Here is an 18,176-nt window from a genome sequence, read left to right as displayed (position 1 = left end):
TGTATGGAGAGTGCTACGGGAGAACCAGTTGTTTCCGTACCGTGTACAGCGTGTGCAGGCACTATCAGCAGCTGATTGGCCTCCACGGGTACACTTCTGCGAATGGATCATCCGACAATGTGTCAATCCTCATTTCAGTGCAAATGTTCTCTTTACGGATGAGGCTTCATTCCAACGTGATCAAATTGTAAATTTTCACAATCAACACGTGTGGGCTGACGAGAATCCGCACGCAATTGTGCAATCACGTCATCAACACAGATTTTCTGTGAACGTTTGGGCAGGCATTGTTGGTGATGTCTCTGATTGGGCCCCACGTTCTTCCACCTACGCTCAATGGAGCACGTTATCACGATTTCATACGGGATACTCTACCTGTGCTGCTAGAACATGTGCCTTTACAAGTACGACACAACATGTGGTTCGTGCACGATGGAGCTCCTGCACATTTCAGTCGAAGTGTTCGTACGCTTCTCAACAACAGATTCGGTGACCGATGGATTGGTAGAGGCGGACCAATTCCGTGGCCTCCACGCTCTCCTGACCTCAACCCTCTCGACTTTCATTTATGGGGGCATTTGAAAGCTCTCGTCTACGCAACCCCGGTACCAAATGTAGAGACTCTTCGTGCTCGTATTGTGGACGGCTGTCATACAATACACCATTCTCCAGGGCTGCATCAGCGCATCAGGGATTCCGTGCGATGGAGGTTGGATGCGTGTATCCTCGCTAACGGCGGACATTTTGAACATTTGATTTCCTCATTGTGGACACCCTCCTGCCTTTGTTCCCATCTACTACTACCTGTAATCATCCTAGCTACTTTCATATACGTAACCTCAACCTTGTTGATAAGGTAACCTGAATCTTTTTTTAAAAAACAAGTCTGAGTTGAATATTATTAATCAGTTGAGAAATATAGTGAAATAACGTTATCGGTCTTAAGATGGCCGACAACAATATGATAACATCTGCTCCCTTGCGCGTTACTTAAAATATTCACAGACACTTCTCAAAGGGTAGGCTGGTGTGGTTAGCAAATACTACAGTAAGAGAGTTGCGCGGATCCACATTGAAGCGCCTAGAACAGGTCGGCCAGATCGGCCGGCTTATAGGTGCCGGGTGGCATGTACAATACGGTCTCCATCTCAACAGTGGGTGTACTGCTAATGCCGCCCGTTATGGCTAAACAGGCTGGCCTCCTATAATCTACATCTATAACTGCAATTCACATTTAAGTGCTTGGCAGAGGGTTCATCGAACCACAATCATACTATCTCTCTACCATTGCCGGCCCGTGTGGCCGAGCGGTTCTAGGCGCTTCAGTCTGGAACCGCGCGACCGCTACGGTCGCAGGTTCGAATCCTGCCTCGGGCATGGATGTGTGTGATGTCCTTAAGTTAGTTAGGTTTAAGTAGTTCTAAGTTCTAGGGGACTGATGACCTCAGAAGTTAAGTCCCATAGTGCTCAGAGCCACACACACTCTACCATCCACTCCCGAACAGCGCGCGGGAAAAACGAACACCTAAACCTTTCTGTTCGAGCTCTGATTTCTCTTATTTTATTTTGATGATCATTTCTACCTATGTAGGTTGGGCTCAACAAAATATTTTCGCATTCGGAAGAGAAAGTTGGTGAGTGAAATTTCGTAAATAGATCTCGCGGCGACGAAAAACGTCTTTGCTTTAATGACCTCCACCCCAACTCGCGTATGAAATCTGCCACACTCTCTCCCCTATTACGTGATAATACAAAACGAGCAGCCCTTTTTTGCACCCTTTCGATGTCCTCCGTCAATCCCACCTGGTAAGGATCCCACACCGCGCAGCAATATTCTAACAGAGGACGAACGAGTGTAGTGTAAGCTGTCTCTTTAGTGGACTTGTTGCATGTTCTAAGTGCTCTGCCAATGAAACGCAATCTTTGGCTCGCCTTCCCCACAATATTATCTATGCAGTCTTTGCAACTGAAGTTGTTCGTAATTTTAGCACCCAGGTACTTCGTTGAATTGACAGCCTCGAGAATTGTACTATTTATCGAGTAATCGAATTCCAACGGATTTATTTTGGAACTCGTGTGGGTCACATCACACTTTTCGTTATTTAGCGTCAACTGCCACCTGCCACACCATACAGCAATCTTTTCTAAATCGCTTTGCAACTGATACTGGTCTTCGGATGACCTTACTAGACGGTAAATTACAGCATCATCTCCGAACAACCTAAGAGAACTGCTCAGATTGTCACCCAGGTCATTTATATAGATCAGGAACAGCAGAGGTCCCAGGACGCTTCCCTGGGGAACACCTGATATCACTTCAGTTTTACTCGATGATTTGCCGTCTGTTACTACGAACTGCGACCTTCCTGACAGGAAACCACGAATCCAGTCGCACAACTGAGACGATACCCCATAGGCCCGCAGCTTGATTAGAAGTCGCTTGTGAGGACCGGTGTCGAAAGCTTTCCGGAAATGTAGAAATACGGAATCAACTTGAGATCCCCTATCGATAGCAGCCATTACTTCGCGCGAATAAAGAGCTAGTAGCTGCGTTGCACAAGAACGATGTCTTCTGAAACCGTGCTGATTACGTATCAATAGATCGTTCCCTTCGAGGGAAAAAATAACTAATAAATCGGCAAGGCATCGGAAGCTAGTGTGTTGACGTAGTCTTACACACAGGCCGCTACTGGTTTTTTAGAAGCAGTAGGAACTTCGGCCAACAGAGTTAGTTGCTAGTTGTGATTTCTAGCCGCCAGACGGTGTAAATAAAGTTGGTTACTGCGGTGTGTTGGTTGGTGTGTTGTGTAGCGGACACGTGATTCCTTGGCCGCGTCTAGCCGGCTACTATTTATAGAGTAGCTGACTTTTTGAAGCCCCCTAGTTAAAGGAGGATTGCCCAGAGACGAGGGAGTGTAACGCTGCGAGGTGTGTCTGCAGGAAGGACGCGTTCCCGCCGCCGCGATCCAAAGACAAGGACCACCGCAAGAAGAAGCTGAAGGCGGCGCAGGCGGCGCCGGAGGCTGCGTCGGCCTCCTCCGCCCCCACTGCGGAGGCGGCGGCCGCGCCGCTCTCTCACACCAAGACCGACGCCGCCTCCGCGGCGCAGGCGGCGGCGTCGCCGGCCGGCGCGGCGCCAGCCTCCGCCCCCGAGCTGGCGGAGGAGGCGGCGCCGGCCGCGGAGGCTGACGCCCAGGCGCCGGGGGCGGCGTCGGCTGCCGCCGGGGGCGCGGGGGGCGTCGCGGCGCCGGACGACGCGTCCGCCGCGTTCTCCCAGTCGCTGTCCTGCCCCTCCAGCTCCAACAGCAACGGTGAGTGAGTGCTCTGCCACTGGAGAAAAATACGACGTGTTTCAAAAAGGTCTTTACAACTTTGAAAATTCGTATAAATTAATTCGGAGTACCCACAGAGCTGATGGTAGTGTCAATTTGTAGAGAAGTACACTATGTGTATTCCCCTATACACTATATGTATTTGTAGACTTAGAGAAAGCTTTTGACAATGTTGATTGGAATACTCTCTTTGACATTCTGAAGGTGGCAGGGGTAAAATACAGGGAGCGAAAGGCTATTTACAACTTGCACAGAAACCAGATGGCAGTTATAAGAGTGGAGGGACACGAAAGGGAAGCAGTGGTTGGGAAGGGAGTGTGACAGGGTTGTAGCCTCTCGCCGATGTTATTCAATCTGTATATTGAGCAAGCAGCAAAGGAAAGAAAAGAAAAGTTCGGAGTAGGTATTAAAGTCCATGGTGAAGAAATAAAAACTTTGAGGTTCGCCGATGACACTGTAATTCTGTCAGAGACAGTAAAGGACCCGAAAGAGCAGTTGAACGGAATCGACAGTGTCTTGAAAGGTCATAAGATGAACATCAACAAAAGCAAAACGAGGATAATGGAATGTACTCGAATTAAGTCGGGTGATGCTGAGGGAATTAGATTAGGAAATGAGACACTTAAAGTAGTAAAGAAGTTTTGCTATTTTGGGAGCAAAATAACGGATGATGGTCGAAGTAGAGAGGATATAAAATGTAGACTGGCAATGGCAAGGAAAGCCTTTCTGAAGAAGAGAAATTTGTTAACATCCTGTATTGATTTGGGTGTCAGGAAGTCGTTTCTGAAAGTATTTGTATGGAGTGTAGCCATCTATGGAAGTGAAATATGGACGATAAATAGTTTGGATATGAAGAGAATAGAAGCTTTCGAAATGTGGTGCTACAGAAGAATGCTGAAGATTAGATGAGTAGATCACAGAACTAAATGGTTCAAATGGCTCTGAGCACTATGGGACTCAACTGCTGAGGTCATTAGTCCCCTAGAACTTAGAACTAGTTAAACCTAACTAACCTAAGGACATCACAAACATCCATGCCCGAGGCAGGATTCGAACCTGCGACCGTAGCGGTCTTGCGGTTCCAGACTGCAGCGCCTTTAACCGCACGGCCACTTCGGCCGGCTCACAGAACTAATCAGGAGGTATTGAATAGAATAGGGGAGAAGAGGAGTTTGTGGTACAACTTGACTAGAAGAAGGGATCGGTTGGTAGGACACGTTCTGAGGCATCAAGGGATCACAAATTTAGCATTGGAGGGCAGAAAGGAGGGTAAAAATCGTAGAGGGAGGCCAAGAGATGAATACACTAAGCATATTCAGAAGGATGTAGGCTGCAGTAGGTACTGGGAGATGAAGAAGCTTGCACAGGATAGAGCAGCATGGAGAGCTGCATCAAACCAGTCTCAGGACTGAAGACCACCACAACAACAACAACAACAACAACAAGAACAGCGCTCAGGCACCGCTATCGCTCCCCACGACCTGCCCAGCCAGCTCGATACACACGACTGCTCGCTACTACTCACTCCTACTGCCACACAGTTCCTACTGCTGACAACACAGCTCTCTGGTCTGAGATTCTGTTATGGCTTACATACAAAGACCTTGTAAAAAATAACTAGACTCACTGATGGCGCTGCAGTCGCGGGATAATTTGAACCTTCGGCTGGACGCCATTATAGTGGTTGTAGTCTGATGTGTTGTGTAGTACTGTTGTTTATGAAGACCCTGATTCAACGTTGTATATTTGTTGGGACGTACATACAGTATTTGTTACTCGTAATTCTACTGTCTGTACATCCAAATCAAAAGAAGTACAATGGTGAAGAGTTGTGCAGCGATTAATTGTACAAATAAATTCGAGAAAGGAACGAATATTACATTTCACAGGTAAGTGAATATTTGAAGTTGTTTTGTATGTCAGTGCACTTGGTTAATAAATGTTTTTGTAACACGGTATTAGTATAATGTCTGTGCATCTATTTGCAGGTTTCCTTTCTCAAAACCATAGCTGTTACAAAAATGGTGACACGCTGTCAGGAGGCAACATTTCCGACCGACAGAATACCATTTTATATGTTCTGATCATTTTGAAGAAAGTTGGCTGATCTGTAGTGTTTTCATGGTCTAAGTTAGGTCGAAACTTGATAATTTGGTCGTGAGTTGCCAAAGCACTATGCCGTATATAACGCACTTCTCGTCATAAAATCTAAAGCAGAAAATATCTATTAATATAGTGGGCAAATCTTCGAGTATTTTGATGCATTTTGCGTACATCTATCGTAAATGAACTACGAAAAATGCTAGGGGTCCAGTGCGTAACTTTTAGCTACGGCAGATTGCATGTAGTACGTAAGATAAATTCATAAACAGTGACTAGTTGCTGTTTGTTGATAAATTAAAAAGTATATTGTAGTAAAGCATTTAAATGAGGCATTATGTTTGCGACCTAACTCAAGGGAAGGCATTTTATAACCAAAAGCGATGTATAAACATTCGAACTCCGCGCGTCAGTTTACCACTATAATGGCTGCCGCCCAGCTATTCAATTTGTCCGCTCTTCACAGTCGACCACTCGTGTGGTTGTGGGGGCCTGGCTTAGATATCGCAGGCAGCGCGTGAGCAATCCATCGAAATTACATCTGCTCGAGTGCGCCGGACTTCTTACAAACGGTTCGAGGTATCCAAGAGAGATTTTGGCAAGTTATAGCACGCAAAGACGACAGCATTTTACTAATATGGTTGTTATACAAAGCTTCGTTATCTACCATGTTAATCCACTAACTACAGACATTTTCGATGAAAGAATGTAATTTTTAGCGGCTTTCCGTAGCTCACCATACTTAGAGCTGCCGTCTTTAATTGCGGCCGTACGGTGAAGTACGAACAGTTTGGAAGTTTTTTTTTTTTTTTTTTTAATTTCTAGAATCAAATTTTGCAGTTTCGTCCATCTGGCCACTATCAAGTGCGCTACTTCGAAAACTGTGCTTCTGCCTGACTGCGAACCCTATCCACGGGAAGTAAATCTGTTTATTTACACTACTTTGTTCGCGAGGAGTAGTGAGTGCAGAAGGAATGGTTTTTTCTGCAAGCAGGAGCCGTGGAGGCGGAAGCAGAGGCAACGCCACAGGAGCAGAAGGAGTGTGGGGCGAGAAGTCGCTCTCTCCACCAGGGGCAGGCGCAGCCGCAGCAGCCCGCCGCCGGCAATAAGGTGAGTCCGACGGACACGTCTCCGTAACCATTTGTGACGTCAAGTTGTGACCTTGCTGCCACGACCGACGCCTTTCCAACGACTCGCCGTGCTTTTGTTCACTGCCAGGTCTCCGTAGACACACTACAAGAAAAAAAAAAAAAAAAAAAACCTCAATGACAGCTTTCTGCTTGGAACGTTAATATCACCTTATGCTTACCCATTACGGATATTTTAGAGTCAGGACTGTTAACTGAATGGAAATAAGTTATACAGGGTGTTACAAAAAGGTACGGCCAAACTTTCAGGAAACATTCACCACACACAAATAAAGAAAAGATGTTATGTGGACATGTGTCCGGAAACGCTTCATTTCCATGTTAGAACTCATTTTAGTTTCGTCAGTATGTACTGTATTTCCTCGATTCACCGCCAGTTGGCCCAATTGAAGGAAGGTAATGTTGACTTCGGTGCTTGTGTTGACATGCGACTCATTGCTCTACAGTATTAGCATCAAGCACATCAGTACGTAGCATCAACAGGTTAGTGTTCATCACGAACGTGGTTTTGCAGTCAGTGCAATGTTTACAAATGCGGAGTTGGCAGATGCCCATTTGATGTACGGATTAGCACGGGGAAATAGCCGTGGCGCGGTACGTTTGTATCGAGACAGATTTCCAGAACGGAGGTGTCCCGACAGGAAGACGTTCGAAGCAATTGATCGGCGTCTTAGGGAGCACGGAACATTCCAGCCAATGACACGCGACTGGGGAGGACCTAGAACGACGAGGACACCTGCAATGGACGAGGCAATTCTTCGTGCAGTTGACGATAACGCTAATGTCAGCGTCAGAAAAGTTGCTGCTGTACAAGGTAACGTTGACCACGTCACTGTACGGAGAGTGCTACGGGAGAACCAGTTGTTTCCGTACCGTGTACAGCGTGTGCAGGCACTATCGGCAGCTGATTGGCCTCCACGGGTACACTTCTGCGAATGGTTCATCCGACAATGTGTCAATCCTCATTTCAGTGCAAATGTTCTCTTTACGGATGAGAGGCTTCATTCCAACGTGATCAAATTGTAAATTTTCATAATCAATATGTGTGGGCTGACGAGAATCTGCACGCAATTGCGCAATCACGTCATCAACACAGATTTTCTGTGAACGCTTGGGCAGGCATTGTTGGTGATGTCTCGATTGGGCCCCATGTTCTTCCACCTACGCTCAATGGAGCACGTTATCACGATTTCATACGGGATACTCTACCTGTGCTGCTAGAACATGTGCCTTTACAAGTACTGCACAACATGTGGTTCATGCACGATGGAGCTCCTGCTGCACATTCCAGTCGAAGTGTTCGTACGCTTCTCAACAACAGATTCGGTGACCGATGGATTGGTAGAGGCGGACCAATTCTCCTGACCTCAACCCTCTTGACTTTCATTTGTGGGGGCATTTGAAAGCTCTTGTCTACGCAACCCCTGTATCAAATGTAGAGACTCTTCGTGCTCGTATTGTGGACGGCTGTGATACAATACGCCATTCTCCAGGGCTGCATCAGCGCATCAGGGATTCCGTGCGACGGAGGGTGGATGCACGTATCCTCGCTAACGGAGGACGTTGTGAACATTTCCTGTAACAAAGTGTTTGAAGTCACGCTGGTACGTTCTGTTGCTTTGTGTTTCCATTCCACGATTAATGTGATTTGAAGAGAAGTAATAAAATGAGCTCTAACATGGAAAGTAAGCGTTTCCGGACACATCACATGTCCACATAACATATTTTCTTTCTATGTGTGTGAGGAATGTTTCCTGAAAGTTTGGCCGTACCTTTTTGTAACACCCTGTATAAAACTGCAAGCAGTCACTTTTTTGAGTAATTACGTTTTATCCCATGAACCGATTTTCAGGTCTTTTCAGGTTCATCTTCAGATGCTTTCTGGAAGTTACATCATTATTTCTAGCGTAATGCTCTATGACAAAAAAATGGAACACGCTTTAGTGTATCACCATGACTTTTGCTTATCTGTCGATATGGATATAAATTTAGTTTTTTAGTTCCTGCGACAGTATGGGCGGCTTTTTTCGTTAGTGTCCATCTGTCTTCCTCCATTCAGATGCCCAGTTGTTATATCACTACACACATTTTTACTCAAACTATACTGATTTACACTCTGACAGCGAAACTTTGCACAGCATCCAGCATGCGCTAAACAACTGGTGCTTGTAACAACGATCTTGACAAAAAGATATGGCATAGGCCTACTTTGCACAGAGATGTAATTTGTTCTTTTTTACATGTATTTAAGCGTGTATAAGGGCAAATATTTTAATCACACTGGCGATAATATGAGAGCACAAAATAAAATAAATAAATAAATTACTACAAGAACAAACTTCAGGTGATCTGATGTCTTATTTCTGTTTGTGTATTAACGTATAATACAGGCAGTTAATAGCAAATATTTTAATCATGATTGGCACTAACATGAATGCCCAGGAATCAACAATACAGATTTATTGCATTTGCAATGAGATAAAGCAGTTTGTATGACTAGGACCTTTATATTTAAATTTTTAAATAATAACAAACCTCCAAATGAACTGTTGACTTATTTCTGTTGTTAAGTTAACATGATCTGGGATATTAGTAAGAGTACATTCATTTCATTTTAGCTAAAGGTGTATGTATAAAAGTTATAGTGTTTGTAATGCACAATCACTATTACTTTTATAAATATACCGTACACTTTATATTTAAATATAAAGTGAACGGTCATACAAACAGCTTTAGTCCATTACAAATACTATAATTTTGTTACAAGCGACAGTTGTGTAGCGCATGCTGGATGCTGACAAAGTTTCGCTGTCAGGCAAAATGGAGGCAGACAGATGGACACTAACGAAAAAAGCCGCCCATACTGTCGCAGTAAGTAAAAAACTAAATTTACATCCATATCGACAGATAAGTAATAGCCATGGCGATACATTAAAGTGTGTTCCATCTTTTTTGTCATAGAACCAGCACGCAGCATTGCGCTAGAAATAATGATGTAAATTCCAGAAACCAACTGAAGATGAACCTGAAAAGGTTCGATAATCGGTTTATGGTATAAAACATAATTATTCAAAAAAGTGACGGGTTGCACTTTTATATAATTTATTTACATACGTGAATATCAGATTTAATCATATAAGGTTATAATTTTAGGTCATAAACTTAAAAAAAATGTCACATCCACAGTCATATTAATAAACAAAAAGGCGTTCATTGAAGATAATCACGAAATCTTGCTCCTTTTTTGAGTAGCAATGTAATCTATCTACAACAAATACTGAGTGAGTGGATAGTCATGAAGTCTCTGGTATAATAATAACTTTTTGTGGCACCTATAAAATTTAGTTCTTCTTGCATGGCATGTGTGAAAGCTGACCAACTCAGTTATATACAGAGCTATTACAAATGATTGAAGCGATTTCATAAATACACCGTAGCTCCATTCATTGACATACGGTCACGACACACTACAGATACGTAGAAAAACTCATAAAGGTTTGTTCGGCTGAAGCCGCACTTCAAGTTTCTGCCGCCAGAGCGCTCGAGAGCGCAGTGAGACAAAATGGCGACAGGAGCCGAGAAAGCGTATGTCGTGTTTGAAATGCACTCACATCAGTCAGTCATAACAGTGCAACGACACTTCAGGACGAAGTTCAACAAAGATCCACCGACTGCTAACTCCATTGGGCGATGGTATGCGCAGTTTAAAGCTTCTGGATGCCTCTGTAAGGGGAAATCAACGGGTCGACCTGCAGTGAGCGAAGAAACGGTTAAACGCGTGCGGGCAAGTTTCACGCGTAGCCCGGGGAGGTCGACGAATAAAGCAAGCAGGGAGCTAAACGTACCACAGCCGACGGTTTGGAAAATCTTACGGAAAAGGCTAAAGCAGAAGCCTTACCGTTTACAATTGCTACAAGCCCTGACACCCGATGACAAAGTCAAACGCTTTGAATTTTCGGCGCGGTTGCAACAGCTCGTGGAAGAGGATGCGTTCAGTGCGAAACTTGTTTTCAGTGATGAAGCAACATTTTTTCTTAATGGTGAAGTGAACAGACACAATGTGCGAATCTGGGCGGTAGAGAATCCTCACGCATTCGTGCAGCAAATTCGCAATTCACCAAAAGTTAACGTGTTTTGTGCAGTCTCACAGTTTAAAGTTTACGGCCCCTTTTCTTCTGCGAAAAAAACGTTACAGGACACGTGTATCTGGACACGCTGGAAAATTGGCTCACGCCACAACTGGAGACCGACAGCGCCGACTTCATCTTTCAACAGGATGGTGCTCCACCGCACTTCCATCGTGATGTTCGGCATTTCTTAAACAGGAGATTGGAAAACCGATGGATCGGTCGTGGTGGAGATCATGATCAGCAATTCATGTCATGGCCTCCACGCTCTCCCGACTTAACCCCATGCGATTTCTTTCTGTGGGGTTATGTGAAAGATTCAGTGTTTAAACCTCCTCTACCAAGATGCGTGCCAGAACTGCGAGCTCGCATCAACGATGCCTTCGAACTCATTAATGGGGACATGCTGCTCCGAGTGTGGGAGGAACTTGATTATTGGCTTGATGTCTGCCGAATCACTAAAGGGGCACATATCGAAAATTTGTGAATGCCTAAAAAAACTTTTTGAGTTTTTGTATGTGTGTGCAAAGCATTGTGAAAATATCTCAAATAATAAAGTTATTGTAGAGCTGTGAAATCGCTTCAATCATTTGTAATAACCCTGTATAAAATGGCAATTTTGTAGACATGCGTCCTCCCCCCCCCCCCCTTTCCCAGGATATAAATTTCTGCGGACGACCATAGTCATGCATGCAACTATAGGACTGCACACCTACATATTTAATTTCTGAGGACTGTCAACAATTTGTTCATGCTCTGTTGGCAAACGTGGTCGACCTGTTTGCTGACAATTCGTTCCTCAGTGAAAACATGGACTCGTTCCAAGGATACTGTAGGCATGTTCCGCACTCTTGCTGGAAGAAGCATTATTCTCTTTCCTATTCGGTGAGTTGACCACAAAACGAATCAAATTTTCATATGTGCAACCGTGTTGAGGATAGTGTCAAACAGTATCGGTCCAACAATGTGCGTCCCTGTTACACCGTACCAAACGCCGGGTTCTTCATCATTGAGGCCCAGTACCTCGTGTTCTGCGAATTCACGTGACTGGAAAGATGAAACCATGCATTGTCGTTCATAATGTAGCCTAGAGATGGGCAAACTGAAACACGTAACTGTTTCGAAACAAATGAAACAGTACAATGTAATGTTTCGATACGCTGTTTCGAAACAGTGAAGCAGTTCGTGTTTTGTAATCTAATAAACCTACACATTTCATCGTCTTGAATGTCTACTGTATAGGTATGTCCATATAAACACAAATGAGGTGCGAGAACGCTAATCATATTGCAGAAAGTATGAAACTATCACTTAGGCGTCTAGGCAGTTTCGTATTTCCTGCAGCAAATGCGCTGCTTTCGTGTCGTGTGACTTTCATACTTTTCAATTGGCTGAGGACAGCCATAGTTGAAGACAGAAGAACCACCACGAACGGAACTGGAGGTGGGAGCGAACTGCAGAAACAACGGATATGGTACTGGGATTTCCACATTCCGCTAGTATGGGAATATACCCATCCTGCTAATTCCCATGCACACAAAGGGAATCATTGTGGATAATAGGCACAGTGACTATAGACTCACAAATAACGCCAAATAATTCGAATAAATAACAAAATATAACAGAAAAATTTTTGTCTTTCAAGGTGTTTCGAACCGTTACTATAAATTGACCATGCTTCCCAGCCCTTCCCATTCACCATTACGCTATCAGTGATACGTCAAACAGATTGCTTGCAATTATACCTACATTAAATTTATGTATATGTATAATAACTGTCACTCTACGCCTTTTTTTATTCAAAATGTTGTAGGCTTACTTGCGTTTCTCAATACGATTACTGTACTTGGACAGAGAAACGTATGTTATAAAAAAAAGCGTAATTTAACTGAATGATTTTCACGTATTTATTATTTTGAATGTGAATAGTATGCGTTGTTTTATTGTTTGGTTAATGTTTATAAAGCAAATGTTACGCCATTTCGGAATAGGACAGTCATCTAGAAACGAAGCTTTATTTTCGGATATCTTAAGCTTCATGCTACTGCTTGTCAAAACGATTTCGACACTCTTGAGTGTTTCACGAAGTGTTATGTTGTGTTTCAGTACCTGTGCCGAGCCCGAATCTCGTCCGACACACAGCGGAATGAAACATCACTCTTTCGATACAATTAGTCCGTTCCAAGCACAGGTGGACTGAAACAGCCTTATTTTGAAACAACGATACAGTTTCTGTGTCTGGCTCGAGATCGAATCTGGTGCGGTTATCCGAGACAGGGGCGGAAACAGTGAACCACAGCCGTTCCGAAACACTGAAACAGTTCCACGTATCGATACACTGTATCAAAACATAGAAACAGTGGCCAAGTCTAATGTAGCCTATAGGAAAGGGTCTAACAAACCATCGTTGATGTCATTCAAAAGCCACGCGCAGTAATTAGTTAACAAACTCTAGTTCATTGTTTACTTACGCATTAGGATATCACAGGCACTTTAGGTGCCTTTCACTTCTTCACAAATGAAAACTTTACAGTTCTCTGCATAACGTTGCAATAACCAAAATCGTGGCGGCTGCTGCCGAGTTGGCAGTACTTTCTTATTCAGGGCTTTATCACATATGTGACTGCAAGGCTGTAGGTGAGGGAACAAGAAAAGAAACGTGAGAGCAGGAGGGATGCATTTAAAGACAATGACAGATACAGATATTGCCCTGAAACACGGGCTTTCGTAAGGCAGCCACTGAAATTGTGGCATTTAATTTTCCTCATAATACAGGTAAAACTTCCTCGCAATTACTTTTATCGTAAGTAATATACCGTCTAGATATAACTGTGTATGATGCACATTCAGTTTGCTGGAGGGAGCTGTTTGGGCATTGCAGAAAATATTGAACCACACCCGCTTACTTGTGTTTACATGTTAACGTTTTCATTGTTTTTGTTTGTTTTGCAGATTATAACTCCTACGTTTACGTAACTCGACGTAATTAGGCAAAATATATGAAGTAAATTACCTGCTTGGTGATTTGACTCTTATCCTTACCACATTCTCATGTCTGTACTTTTGCTGCCACATTTTGTATGGAGTCCATCTCTGCCGGATGGTTATATTTCCTCAAAAGAAAATGCAATAGTGTTGTCTAAAATACGTGTACAAAATTCTTTATGACAGTGTGACAAGGCGGAACATTACGACTGAGTATCTTGGCTGCTTTACGTGCATCTCTTTCCAGTGCTTGAAGTGACAACATCAGTTTCAGAAATTGTTTTTCACTGACACGGAATACTTTTTCTGTCATTTGTATAATACTAAACGCAGCTTTCGATAAGCATTGCAGGTTCACGGCACACATCACATAACACCATAACATGTGCTTCTGCGTAATTCTATTACACTTGTTCCGTTTACATATTGCAGCAGCCGTTCTTCCTCGTCTGGAATCTCATTTACGTCGCTTATGTCTAAATTCGCACATAACAAGCAGGAAATCGTCGTTGCTTTCTGACTCATATTAAGTAAACCTGTGTTCCAGGTGGTCGACGACAATCCAGCATCTTCTGTCTCATAATTATTGTCATGGCGACTGGGTCGAAAATACTGTGATACAGCAGTAAGCCGCAGAATCGTCTTAAAACGGATTATTTGTTCGAACCTCGCTGAAATGGTGTCCAAGGCATCTTGTGGACACTTGCACAATAAAACACAGCGGAAACATAAACATAATTCTGAAAGCTAATTGCTGCAGTTGTTGTGAAATCTAGTCCTGTTTTCCAGGTAGATCTTTTCGAATGGCTCAATACTTGTTAGGAACCGCACAGCCTCGTCATATTTGTCTTCAACAGTTTTATAAACGTTGCAGTTTTTCTTTTCCTCGAGGTCATTAATTTAATCCACCAGCAATTCATGTCTATAAAATACTAGTATACAATTGACGCAGCAGAACCTTAAAGTATCTTTTGTTTTACTGGATAATTAATTCCTGCTGAGACACTATGATTTAAAAGTGTTTAAGCAGGACCAACTGCCCGCATCTCGTGGTCGTGCGGTAGCGTTCTCGCTTCCCACGCCCGGGTTCCCGGGTTAGATTCCCGGAGGGGTCAGGGATTTTCTCTGCCTCGTGATGGCTGGGTGTTGTGTGATGTCCTTAGGTTAGTTAGGTTTAAGTAGTTCTAAGGGACTGATGACCATAGATGTTAAGTCCCATAGTGCTCAGAGCCATTTGAACCATTTTAGCCCAGGACCAACTTTCATTCTGTGGTAACACCTTGGTCTTTTTAGTTTTTTTCGTAGGTTCCGGACAGTATTTAATATTTTATCTTTATCAAAATGATACAGCTTCAAAACAGACTAATGGAGACAGTTGGAACTGAGGAATTATTTTTCCCAGCGACTTGTTTGGGAAGAATAATGTCATTGGAAATTGTTAAATGGTTTCTAAAATTATTCAGAATGTGTGCTATGTCAGGCATGAAATATAGTTCACCTCAAATTAATCAGATGTAAAATGAAGTTTATAAATGAAAATATGTAATGTGAAATTGAATTTAAAGCTCTTACACAACAGTATTACGAATAAAGAAAGCTTAAGGAGACAGTAGTATTAAGCGAAGAGGAAACAAGAGTTGATAACAGTGAGGATCGATATTACGAACGTCGCATTACGAAAGCAGCACTCTCTTTCTTGTGCTAGTAGAAAGAATCACGTACTCCAATTTCAATAAGGTCATTGTTGTGTAATCCATAGCGAGGGAAATATTTATTCATTTCACGCACCCTGGCAGACTTCTATGGAAATCTATATTTCCTTCCAGTTTGATGCATCCATATTTTGCATCTTTCCGAATTCCTTTCGCTTTATGGAATTCGCAAAAACGTACTACTACGAAACTCTGCCCTCGAATTGCCGATGAACATCAACAAAAGCAAAACAAGGATAATGGAATGTAGTCGAACGGGTGATGCTGTGGGAATTAGATTAGAAAATGAGTCACTTGAAGTAGTAAAGGAGTTTTGCTGTTTGGGGAGCAAAATAACTGATGATGGTCGAAGTAGAGAGGATATAAAATGTAGACTGGCAATGGCAAGGAAAGCGTTTCTGAAGAAGAGAAATTTGTTAACATCGAGTATAGATTTAAGTGTCAGGAAGTCGTTTCTGAAAGTATCTGTATGGAGTGTAGCCATGTATGAAACATGGACGATAAATAGTTTGGACAAGAAGAGAATAGAAGCTTTCGAAATGTGGTGTTACAGAAGAATGTTGAACATTAGTTGGGTGGATCACATAACTAATGAGGAGGTATTGAACAGAATTGGAGAGAAGAGAAATTTGTGGCACAACTTGACTAGAAGACGGGATCGGTTGGTGGGGCACGTTCTGAGACATCGAGGGATCACCAATTAGTATCGGAGGGCAGCGTGGAGGGTAAAAATCGTAGAGGGAGACCAAGAGAAGAATACACTAAGCAGATTCAGAAGGATGTAGGTTGCAGTAGGTACTGGGAGATGAAGCAGCTTGCACAGGATAGAGTAGCATGGAGAGCTGCATCAAACCAGTCTCAGGACTGAAGAAAACAACAACATTACACTCGGCCTCTAGTTAATTACATGATTCCTTTTTACACACAATGGACGTGTCATCGGCATACAGAATAATTTTGGAATTTATAGTACAGTATTTAATATCATTTACATTATGTGTTTATCACTGGTGGCGCTTCAGAGTGATGAAAGAAAAAACGTTTGTTGCTTACATTTTCGGTGTTTACTAGCATCACGCGTAGCATTTTAATTCGTTACTTCTTCACAAGCGGCTCTATTCGCAATAGATTTTGTAGACACTATCCATGTATACCACTAAATGTAAGTGCAAAATTATTATAATGATTTTTGAACACAAAGTTCAGGAGCCATTATGTCATACGCGCAGAGATGTGTGAAAAAATAGCTTCTGCTTGAAACGGTGGGTAAATTACCCAGAATATATTCATCCAGTGTTGCATAATGAGACGATTTAACAGCTTCCAACAAACTTAAAGTATAATATCAAACAATTCCTAAACTTTTTCTCGCATATATGGGGTCTAGTGTAGCAGGGGATAGAACCCGTCGGCTTTGAACAATGACGTCATTCCTTAGTCGTAGATAGTAATGTCTTCACTTCGAGGCATAGATAATAAAGCAGTTCTGTGTTCTAATAAGCGCTATCATTAAAATAATTGAATGTGAATCTAAAAGCGATCGTTTATCTATATTTCACTATTTTACCATATTTCACTTTCTTATTCCACCAATATGCTTCAGTAGCTGATAAGTGTTTTTATTGGCTTATTAAAAAAAAATCTCACGAGATAGAATAAACTGATCCTAAGATACAGATGCTTCAGTAGCTGATAAGTGTTTTTTGGCTTTTTATTGATTGCTTAATGAAGTAGGATCAGTTCATTCTATCTCGTGAGATTTTTTTTTAAAAAAAAAAGCCAAAAAACACTTATCAGCTACTGAAGGGAGCTACAACACTAAGAAGAATCGCTTCTCGGCTTTTGACAAGATCAATGTTTATCTCTCTCGCATTCCTTTGTTTCTCAACATTCTCCTCAGCTCTTTCATCTTTGTAATACATGCTCTCTGGCGACTTGTGACGTCGTTGTTCAAAGCCGACGGGTTGTATCCCCTGCTACACTAGACCTCATATATGCTTCAGTCAAATACTTAGCATATGACGAACTCGTTTGTAAAGTAATGAAACAGTTGACATCAGTTAACGCCCGATTCTTTAAATAATCGAGGGTTAACTGACGTCATAGAACTCTGTACATGTTACCTTGTGAGTGTACGAATCCTTCCGAAATCATTATGTTGAGATATCAACAACAAAGTAGGGAAAATGCTTCGAACGCATGCAAAAGCATACAAATTTTAAATGCAAGTGTTTTGGAAAACAACTAGATTATTTGCGCCAAAAATATTTTTCTCTCATTGCTTTTAGGTGGCTCTAGTGTGGGACGGGCTTTAAACTGATGAGAAATTTGTAAACCAGATTGGTAAAATAAAGATGAGCGTAAAATGGATTTTACACTCCTGGAAATGGAAAAAAGAACACATTGACACCGGTGTGTCAGACCCACCATACTTACTCCGGACACTGCGAGAGGGCTGTACAAGCAATGATCACACGCACGGCACAGCGGACACACCAGGAACCGCGGTGTTGGCCGTCGAATGGCGCTAGCTGCGCAGCATTTGTGCACCGCCGCCGTCAGTGTCAGCCAGTTTGCCGTGGCATACGGAGCTCCATCGCAGTCTTTAACACTGGTAGCATGCAGCGACAGCGTGGACGTGAACCGTATGTGCAGTTGACGGACTTTGAGCGAGGGCGTATAGTGGGCATGCGGGAGGCCGGGTGGACGTACCGCCGAATTGCTCAACACGTGGGGCGTGAGGTCTCCACAGTACATCGATGTTGTCGCCAG

General features: G+C 42.9%; 1 protein-coding gene across 1 annotated transcript in view; it reads left to right on the top strand.

Moving 5' to 3' along the window:
* Positions 1-18,176, top strand: part of LOC124553531 (period circadian protein) — a 197,896-nt gene that overhangs the window by 74,317 nt on the left and 105,403 nt on the right. The window contains exons 4-5 of the mRNA XM_047127380.1: positions 2,941-3,311; positions 6,427-6,542. Coding sequence (XP_046983336.1) covers positions 2,941-3,311; positions 6,427-6,542 — 487 coding nt within the window. The remainder of the gene's footprint in view (positions 1-2,940; positions 3,312-6,426; positions 6,543-18,176) is intronic.

The sequence above is a fragment of the Schistocerca americana genome, chromosome 11, assembly GCF_021461395.2.
Source record: "Schistocerca americana isolate TAMUIC-IGC-003095 chromosome 11, iqSchAmer2.1, whole genome shotgun sequence".
In the NCBI taxonomy this organism is placed as follows: Eukaryota; Metazoa; Arthropoda; class Insecta; order Orthoptera; family Acrididae; genus Schistocerca; species Schistocerca americana.
Note: the sequence above shows the minus strand (reverse complement) of the source record. Positions and strands in the feature narration are given on the sequence as shown.